Raw genomic sequence first — 11259 nt, forward strand, 5'->3', positions numbered from 1 at the left:
GATCCCTTGCTACTAATGGAGGAATGTAGCTGGTTTCATCTATATACACAAATCGCAAGCCACATACGCATCAGAAGAAGTCTCTTTTGTTTAACGACACCACTAGAGCACATTGATTTAATAATCATCGGCTATTGGATGTCAAACGTTTGGTAATTTTGACAACAGTCTTAGAGCGGTAACCCGCTATATTTTTCCATTAGTAGCAAGATATTTTATATGAATCATACCACAGACAGGATAGCACATACCACGGCTGTTGATATACCAGTCGTGGTTCACTGGATGGAACGAGAAATAGCCCAATAGGATTTATCCTAAACCGATCGCACCTCAAGTGAGCGCTTTACACCTAGGCTACGTCACGCTTCCTGAGATGCAACAGTCAAACCGCACGCACGTGCCGAATCCAGTTCATGAGTCATTAAAACAGTGACCAGGATTTGTCTTCACTCAACGTCCGTGAAACGTGTGGGAGGCATGCGTACACGTAGTGAACAAAATACGGAGTAAAACTTTCATTTCTCTCATGTTGACGTGTGGTATTACAAATGCACATTTTTAAGTACTGTATTCTTTAATTTATCCTATAACTTACCCAGGATATCCATGGCATAAACCCATGTGATAATTTAGTGTATTAACTCTGTTAATAATGGTATGCAAATTTAAAAGTATATGCAAATTTGCAGTCTCTATAGTCCGTCCCACAGAGAACGCATTTTTTCATGCTATGGAATTTACTACAACTTATTTATCTGAGCCAAATGATTTGTAAATTGCACACAAATATAGTATTTTTATTTTATTTCCAAAACACCTTTACTTTTTGTCTTACGTCAAACCAAACTGAAATTATTTACAAAAAAACATGTTCATAGAATGATGGGACGGACTATAGGTAATAATGTGTTTCTGTCAATGCGTCATTTGCTTACAAGCCAACAAGACCTGTACACCTGAGCGTAACATTTTCATAACGTTTAGTTAATATGCGTGACGTCAAACTAATTTGTGCTAATCGTGATGACGTCATATTACCCATGGAGGCGGCTGTAATACTGTAATTTGATAAATATTGAATGAAAATGTTATTTCAGAAGTGTTATAGGATAAATATAATTTGCTTCTCGTGTTGTTGTTTTTTAATCTGTAAAATATCAACATCGTCTAGTTAATCGGCGGGGCCTCGACAAATACCGATTAACATTGACTCGGTCTCAATTTTCCATATTAAAAAACACTCGTTTATTTTAATTTGTTAGTGTTAACAGGAAAATATTGTACTATTTGATTCAAGGAAAATTGTATACGTGTTGTATGCATCCGAGTTAGATTTAGGACTTTACAGTGGTTAAAAACATGCCAGGTTTGAAGTAATGATTTCATAGAACTCTATGAAGATGGAAACAATGTGGGGGGGGGGGGGGGGGGGGCTGTAATAATGTTCATTAACACATTCACTTAATGTATATTGCTTCGCTGTTAATTACGTATACATTTACAACATGGAATTTGATGAGAGACCAAATGTAGCAACTTATGTGTGAATCGTCTGCTACTCGTAAAAACGCGAACCACACGCCCGTGCAAAGGGATTTCCCTGACCTAGATACACGTCACACGTATGAGGCGCGTTACGCGGGCGATCACGTATAGAAATCTAGAGTGACAGATCTTATTTTGTTTACTATTAAAAGCCGTTTTTGATAATTTAAATTAAAATTACTTACATGTTATTATTTAGACTATTAATTTCAGTACACCTGCAGTGGTTCTGGTTATTCACAAAATGCATTTTTCATAATTCTAAAAATGCATTCGTCTGAGAAGTAATTTTTTCTTTTTTTCTTTTTTAATCCCAGTACCCCCTTTCCTTTCTCTCCTTTGAATTCCATCTGATTTCTTCCCGATCTGGCAACTTCTCCTATCTTTCAACTTCTTTCGCTGTCCACCTCCACATACCAGTCCATGTCTCTCCAACCGCGACAGGTGCTTGTCTCTTGTGGCTATCTGTGCCACACACCTGTTCCCCATCAGCTTTTAGCTGTGGGCTTAGTCTGACCACTTCGGGGAGTGTTCAGTAGTTACTTCTGGCATTGTTAAGAGGCACTTGCAACCACCTACTAGGCACCCCTACTACTGGCGGTCGTTAGTTAGTGCCGTGGGTCAGACCAGCTTTATTAGCGGCAGAGGACGAGGATGCCAGGTGGGTGCAGGGATATACACAGAGATTGCACCCGTGGAGGAAGTTGAGACAGGTAGGTGATGGTGTGGACAGCTCAGAAGACAGAGTCGGAGGACATTGACAGAAAGGGTCGAAACAGATTGAAATCGTGGGAGAAATTGGAAAGTTTTTTATATTAAGATAATGAGAATGATAGGCAGAGGGTGATAGATGAGAAAGATGAATGAATGTGTGAGCCAGCTTTGACGGGATTTGAACCACTGTCGTCAGCTTGATTGTCCAGCAGCTTATCCACTGGACCACGGAGCTCACTTGTCTGAGAAGTAATGGTTATCGAGACAAGCTCTAGTTATTTTTAGACAGTATTTCCCTGTTTAATCAGCACAGACTTTAGCTTCTCTCTGTTATAACCTTATCGAAATGTGTAGTATGTGTGTTGCAGGTTTGTAGATTAACTAAACTCAGTGTCCATTTTCACGGGATGAAACTAGGGTCTGCACCTTTAAACTATCTATTCTTGACCTAAACAAACATTCCTTTCCGTGACTGTATTACCTGCACACGTGACGCCGGCGTCTTCGCTGTGCATGCATATGTTCATCACATTATTCTTGTCGAAGCCTCTGTAACGACAGTTTGCGATGTTTGCCTCACTTCCTCTACACAGTGCATCTGTCATCCAGATCGGTCCAGTTCCTGACGGAAAGTGACCACCTATGTGCGGTGTAGCAGTCTCACTATGGACGAGATAGAGAGAGAGTTATACAGATATAAATATAATATACAGATATAAATATAATATACAGATATAAATATATATAGATATATATATAAAGAGACTGTAATAATAATAATAATAATAATGTTTGTTCTTTAATGTAATAATAATCATAATAAATATAATAATATTTTTTAATTATTATGATCAATACATGATTAATATTATTATCATCATTATCATATTATATTACTACTACTACTAATGTTTGTTCTTTAATATAATAATAATCATAATATATATAATATTTTTATTTTATTATTATGATCAATACATTATTATTATTATTATCATTATCATATTATATTACTACTACTACTAATGTTTGTTCTTTAATATAATAATAATCATAATATATATAATAATATTTTTTATTATAATGATCAATACATTATTATTATCATATTATATTACTACTACTACTACAACTGCTACTACTGCTGCTACTACTGCTACTACTACTACTACTACTACTACTAATAATAATAATAATAGCTACAACAAGAATAATAAAATATAACCATAATATAGTAAGCCGAATAATCTCTAAAACAGATCCTACACTAAGTTTAGTTAATCTACAAACCTGTATCACATTTGGGTAAAGTTACAACTGAGTGAAACATGAGTCTGTGACTTTGAAATGGTGAAATACCCTCTAAAAATAGACTAAATCTTTAAAAATATGAGAAATATATTTTGTGACATTAAAAACACCAGGATGACCAGAATCACTTCGTATGTACGTAAATGGATAATCTAAACAATAAAATCTAAGTAAAGTATGATTTCAGTTATCTAAAAACTGCTCTAATAGTAAAAAATATGCCCTATAGTGTAAAAACTAGGGTATGTCCTTTTAAGGATTGTCATGCCATTTCTTTCAGGTTTATAAGGTTGCGAACCACTAACACCCCCCAAAAAACAACAACCAACACCAAACATACCCCCCCCCCCCCAACCCCTCAAAGAAAAACCCACACACAAAAAGCCCATGCACGATTAAAAATAATATTGGATTTTCCAAAGTGGGTTTTCCCCACCAATTGATGCTCAGCGACTCCGATAAGGCTGTGCATGGTCACAACTGTCAAACTAACCCTGCCTCATTCTTATGCTAGGTTCAGACTATCAACTGTCATGACGGAGTTGGCCAACTCGACAGTTCCCTCCACTCCTAACTTATGGCTGGTATGCTCAGATTATCAACAAATTGATCGTAGAAGTTGCATACGAGCACAATCGAGTTATAACAGCACCTAGACTAGCAACTGGACAGTCGTAGAGGTCGAGAAATTGGCGATGCCGTGAAGCTGGCCAACTCCGTTGTGACAGTTGGTAGTCTAAGCGTATCATAACAACTAATCGGTCCTAGTAATCGTATACGGTGAGAATTGAGTTGTAAAAGATCTCAGACTAGCAAATGGACAGTCGTAGACGTAGAAAGATCGGCGAAGTTGGCCAACTTCGTGGTGACAGTTAGTAGCCTGAGGCTAGCATTACGTGGGTAAACCGAGCATCCGGCAGATGACGGTGGCTCCCCTGTAGCTGAAGTTGTCGTCACATAACGTGCCCCACTGGTTATCATAGAACACCTCCACCCTGCCTTCGTACTGCGAAGATCCATTCACCAGTCGAACCTGCAGACTCGTCATCTCACCTCCTGTAATACGAATACCAACTTGCTTATTCAGATTGTTAATTAGTTCACAGTGCCTATATCTATCTATCTATCTATCTATCTATCTATCTATATATCTACATGTATCTATCTATTCACTATTTTGTATTTTCTAGAAATATTAAGAACCTGAAAACATTGGTCGTGATCTTTAGCGATACCATCTGTACTTTCATACACATTTACAAAAAATAGAGAGAAGTCCTATATATCGATATGATATGCAATATATATATATATATATTTCTTTTTTTAATTAACATCCATGATTATACACAACATAAAGTTCAACAACTTTCCTAGAAGTTATACAATACCCATAAGTTAGTCCAAACATCAAATTAGGATCGTATCGGGTTGCACGGGTCTACCACTCGGTTAGGACTACCTGTTCTACAATCGACACCACTATTTCTGCTCCTATTTCTATTTATAATCTAAATACTGACAACTAAATCATGTTTGTTATTTCCTACAAAAAAAAAACATCTGTAACAATACTACATTTTTGGTTATTTATTTTACCATCGTTTGCAAACAAATTAACTGTGTTCTGCACACACATTGCGGTATGGTAACAACAAAAACGTTTCAATTTATATACCTTTATTATACGTCATGATGTCATTGCATAAGCTGGTCTAGAGATCAGCAACTTGTTGTTCCATGCTGAGGTATTGTAGAACAATTCTCAAAAGGTTTCTGCACCCACCAATTTTATTATTATTATTGTTTGTGTGTGTGCGTGATAATTATTAAATTATTATAATATCTGTTCACTTTACTCACTTCACATCATTGGTATAGAAGGAGTTGGTTTTCTTTCCTACAGGAAGGAAGGAAATGTTTTATTTAACGATGCACTCAACACATTTTATTTTCGGTTATATGGCGTCAGATCTTTCCTACAGATGTAGGTTTCAATTTTACAAGAGCTTAAAGTACTCTTTGAGACACATTTTGTAATTCAAAATAGAAGACCAAGACTAAGAACAGTGGAAACGGAAGAAACACTATCTCTGTTAGATGAGCGGGACGTAGCGCAGTGGTAAAGCGCCCGCCTGATGCGCGGTAGGTCTGGGATCCATCCCCGTCGGTGGAACCATTGGGCTATTTCTCGTTCCAGTCCGTGCACGATGGCTGGTATATCAAAGGCCATGGTATGTGCTATCCTGTATGTGGGATGATGCATATAAAACATCCCTTGCTATTAATAGAACAATATAGCGGGGTTCCTCTGTAAGACTATAGGTCAATATCACCAAACATTCTGACAATCAAATTTATGACCATATTTTGAATTTGAAAGAAATGGATTTTTAATGGGTAAAAATTAAAGGAGGGCGGAAGCAAAACAAAAAAAACTAAAAAAGTGGAGAAACAAGGTTACTGTATAAGGTAGCCTGAGTACTCTGCCTATTGTTGTGTGTTCGTCGACTTTGTGAAAAGACCCACCCCTTATTTTAATATTATTAGGCATATTTTAATAAAGATTTCCAGATATCTAATAATAACATTTTTAGAGGGGTGGAGAAAAATAAAGGGGGCGGCAAAACACGAATGCAAAATGAAATAGCGGGCCAGCCGCCCTGCCCAAATTCGGAATATATAATTTAAAGTTACATTATCTGGTTACCATATTATAACATCATGTACAAATGTGAAATACAAGCTGAAATGCACTTTTAAAAAAGTTGTGTGTGTTCGCTATGAACAGATATCGGCAAACGTATACGCTTGAATCATCGCCTGTGCCGCCATAGCTCGGCAAAGCACAAACGACAGCCTGTTGTCAGTTTCTGTTAACACGTGCATTTGCCGATTTCAAATTGTAGGGTTCGTCTCAAAAAATTAAAAGAGAAATCTTGTGCTGTAGTTAAAATCGGTTTGATCTTGACAACGTATTATCGACAGTCGTACCTTCCTATTTCAGAATTGATATTTTATAAAGTGTTAGTAGAACTTTCAAAGTTTAGTTTGTATACTAGTAACACATTAATCATGCATATATTTTAAAAATAAAATATACTAAAGTAGACAATGAATGCTTTCACTTCTTAATTTTACGTGTTAAAATCGACAAATTCAAATAAATATTATTTCGTTTGGAAAGGGTAAAGTTGGGGGGGGGGGGGGGGTTGTTTAACGACATCAAAGATAAAGCATATTGATTTAATAATCATCCGACCCCATACAACCGTAAATAAAATGTGTTGAGTGCGTCGTTAAATAAAACATATCCTATCCTTCCTTCCATCTGCTGTTGGATGTCTAACATTTGGTAATTTTGACATATAATCTTAGAGAGGAATCGGGTGCATGTACAGAGGGAGGATATTGGAGGTCGAAACCCTTACTTGCCCAAGCTTAAAAAAAAATTTAATGTATTTTTTGGGGGAGCATGGCCCCATATAAACTTCGCTTAGGCCAAACCAAAAAATAGGTGTTTCCGGTCGACCGAAAAACATCGAGAAATTATGGAAAAGCTTTTGTAATAGAGTTCCTTCCCCTGATTAGCTACCACCGAACAGCTTGGTCGGTCACGGAACTAACCGAATGTACGAACATAGCCTTGGTGCAGGTTATTTCGATTAAATATAATCGTATCAATTCAGCTTAGTTCTCGTCTTCACTTAAATCAACAGGTCTTATTATTAATGCATCTCAAATGTTTGCATAAAGTATTTAAATTAAGAACAACGAAATTAATACAAATGTCCCATTAATTTAAGGAAATACACAAACAGTGCATACCAATACTACTACTACTACTACTACAACAACGACAACAACAATAACAATAATGATAATGATGATAAATAATAATAATAATAATAATAATAATAATAATAATTATTATTATTATTATTATTATGATAGTATTCAATTTAAAAAAAAAAAAAAAAAAAAAAAAAAAAAAACCCCACCTACCTACCTACCCTAATTTTTGGGGGGATGCAATCGGAAACACACTTCTTTTTTTTTGGCCGTAACACAGTCTATAACCCCAACCCCGCTGAAATCCCTACACGCGCCTTGGAAACCCGCTACATTTGTTTTTAGCTAGGGATTGTTTATATGTACTATCCCACAGACAGGATATCACATACCATGGTCTTTTTGTATACCCGCCGATGGGGATCGATCCTAGACTGACCGCGCATTTCCAAAAAACACCTTTTTAGGTCTAAGTAATGAATAAAAATAACATATAGTCTTGAAAAATGTTACGTAAATCGAACACAGTACCCTCTTCCTCTACCCCTAGAGCGTTACGTAATTAGTAACACCCCCTTACATGTAACGCGTATGCCAACAGCTGGCCACTCAAAATTTCAAGGCAAATACCCCCACTCACCGACCCCTGGAAAGGCGTTGTACCATACCTCCATGGATATAAATATGTTTTGGAGATATGAGACGACCCCTCAATCAAGACACTTAAATTTGTTCAAAAATTGCAAAATCTCACGTGATCTCGTTGGGGAATTCTATACTTGTGATAAGCCAATGAAAACCGAGATCGGTACGAGCCCGTCAAAAGTGTTCCACTTTCAAAATCATGGCTTTGTTTTTGACCTGAATAAGCCAGCATAGTGAAACCAATGCGGAGTGCGGCGTCATATATGCACCAAATGTAATTGGATTTTCTGTTCTATATGCTTAAATAATAAAAATATTCCAGGGAATGTAGTTTTAAAATACTGGCTAAACAGAAAATTAAAAAGGTACCGATTCCAAATCAATTGATTTCTATGAAATTGGACGGGAAGTAACCTAAAATAAGGTAATTAACGTTGAAATTTCATTTCGACATCGTCTACTTTGATGTTGAAAAAGAGACGTCATTAATGCTGTATTTTTACGATATAATTAAGATAGAGCCCAAATACCTGAGATTTAGTTGTTTAAGGTTATTACCTGTTATTTACCAAAAATAAAAAACACACTTTTTTTTGCTAAGTTCCCCATGTAGCGGCTGATATATATATATCTACAGTCAAACCTGTCTTAAGCGGTCACACAAGGGAGTAGATAAAAGTGGCCGCTTAAGACAGGTGACCGCTGATTACAGTTTGCCACACATATAGTCTTTAAAACATTTGTTGTTGTTTCTTACTGTACAGTGTGTACTGATAATAAACAGATGTGTTCTTCACAGTTGACTATAAATCAACTTTTGACATGTCTCCTTCAGAAAAAATGCAAATGGAATGTTTTAAATTAACCGTTCTCAACAAGTTTGTTTTCTTTTTCTATTTAATTCTTACTTCATGCGGTGTATTGTCATAGTAAGTGAATCTACAAATGTCAAGCGTAGCCGGCCCTGCCCAGAGACAATTAGATGTATTGCAGAGTCAAACTTTCTTAATTGATACACAGTAGAGATGTCGGGACTGAATGGGTACTAGTATTCCTGAAGGTGTGAAGATCGATTGTTTGCTGTACATTATCGCTGTTGTTAAAATATCCCTTTTATATAGTAGTTAACCTTTAATGTGGCTGCTTAATACAGGTATTTTAGCGATTTGGGATCGGATTTAGGTGGCCGCTGGCCGCGTTAGACAGGTGACCGCTTATTACAGGTGCATTTACATTACAAATCGTTTGGGAGGGAAAAAGGTGTCCGGTTAAGGCAGGTGACCGCTGATTACAGGTGGCCGCTAAGACAGGTTTGACTGTGTATGTATATATATATATATATATATATATATACTCTTCAAAAGAAGAAACGCAAAACCACATTGTCGTAACATTTGGAGAATTGATTTAATTATTGAATGGTGAGTCCGATAATTACCAAATGTTGCAGGATTGTTCACAATTCACTCTAGTCCATTGTGAGTATGTGATAGGACACACCACCAAGGTCAAGGTCATCTGGAGTCAATACCGGGTGTGGCCTCCGCGTGTGTTGACAACTGCCTGGCACTGCCTGCCCATTGAAGCAACCAGAGTACGGATGACGTCCCGGGGGATGGTGGCCCACTCGGCCTGCAAGGCTGCTGCCAGCTCGGGCAGGGTCTGGGGCTGTGGTTGTCGCTGTCGGAGGCGTCGGTCCAACTCGTCCCATAGATGCTCAATTGGGTTCAAATCCGGTGATATCGATGGCCAAGGAAGGACATTAATGTTGTTGTTCTGTAGGAAAGCCGTTGTGAGACGTGCTGTGTGAGGCCTGGCGTTGTCATGTTGGAACACTGCGTTGGCGTTGGCCATAACTGGAACGATGTGTGGCCGGAGGATCTGGTCAATGTAGCCCTGTGCATTCAGGTTGCCCTGCACGTGGACCAGGTCAGTTCTGCCAGTGTGTGAGATGGCTGCCCACACCATGACACTACCCCCGCCGAATCTGTCCACTTCCTGCACGCAGTTTGCCGCATAACGTTCACCACGACGCCTATACACGCGACATCTTCCATCATGACGTCGGAGCAGAAATCGGGACTCGTCACTGAACCACACCTGTCTCCATCGCAGTTGAGGCCATTGTCGATGAATCTGGCACCACTGCAGTCGGAGTCGACGGTGTTGTGGTGTTAAGATGACACCTCGAACTGGACGTCTGGCACGAATTCCTACCTCACGTAGGCGGTTCCGTACGGTCTGGTCGGATATCCTGCGCAAACCTGGTATTGCTGCGGCTGTGGAGGTGGCAGTAGTCAATCGTTCCCGAAGGTGGCGTACCCGGATGTAGCGGTCCTGCCCGGGGGTAGTGACCCGTGGTCGACCGGATCTAGGGAGGTCACGTGTTGATCCATGTTGCTGGTAACGGTCCCACAGTCTGGAGATGGTGCTTGGGGACACATGGAATGCCCTGGCAACGGCCGTTCTGGATTCGCCTGCGTCTAGACGGCCGATGGCATTGTTTCTCTGCGGTTCACTGAGACGTGGCATGTCCTGGATTGTCAACTGTCGGCCAGATACAGAGGCCAGGCAAGCGAACAACCTGCACTTTTATACTGTCGGTGTTCATGTTGCACGTGCAGACAACGCACGTGCAGTGGTGACATGGTTTGCACGTGGCTGCGTTTTTGCGAATATTCACATTTTGGAACTTTATTGTACAGTAGCTGCGTTTTATCGAATGTAACCGTGGGAATGTGTTTGGGACATGCAATGACCTTATATTCACAAAGCATGAACCGGTAGGAAACATAAAATCGGAGTTATAACCCATTTGTACTCTTTTGCGTTTCTTTTTTTGAAGAGTATATATATATATATCATTGAAAACGCACCACCAAGAAATGTTTTGATTTTGAAAAGAATACCAGAGCAATAAATGTTTTTGTTGTGAACAGCAATAGATGGATGATTGATAATAACAACAAACAAAAAAGGATGCACAATCATTGATTACTTTTAATTAATCTGCGTATGAAAGACACGTGGGGTCACAATGAAAAGTCACTAGCGCTTATGACCACCATCTGCAGCAACACAAGCCGTGCAACGTCTTCTCATCGACCCGATAAGTCTGCGAATAGTGTTCTGGGGCATAGCATTCCACTTCTGCTGTAGTGCGTTTTCCAGTTCTCTAAGGTTATTAATTTGTGGACGACATGAGATGCGTTGACCAAATTAATTCCAAAGACTCCATTGGCGATAAAT

General features: G+C 38.7%; 1 protein-coding gene across 1 annotated transcript; it reads right to left on the bottom strand.

Annotated features, from left to right (window-relative positions):
- Positions 1-2743: 2743 nt before the first annotated feature.
- LOC121366916 (macrophage scavenger receptor types I and II-like) lies at positions 2744-4647 on the bottom strand (the record flags this gene model as incomplete). Its single annotated transcript, XM_041491159.1, has 2 exons — positions 4470-4647; positions 2744-2925 (listed from the first exon to the last, which is right to left on the bottom strand). Coding segments are annotated over exons 1-2 (334 nt in total), but the record flags the coding sequence as incomplete, so codon positions are not given.
- Positions 4648-11259: the final 6612 nt, after the last annotated feature.

This window comes from Gigantopelta aegis, unplaced genomic scaffold (assembly GCF_016097555.1).
Source record: "Gigantopelta aegis isolate Gae_Host unplaced genomic scaffold, Gae_host_genome ctg7695_pilon_pilon, whole genome shotgun sequence".
In the NCBI taxonomy this organism is placed as follows: Eukaryota; Metazoa; Mollusca; class Gastropoda; order Neomphalida; family Peltospiridae; genus Gigantopelta; species Gigantopelta aegis.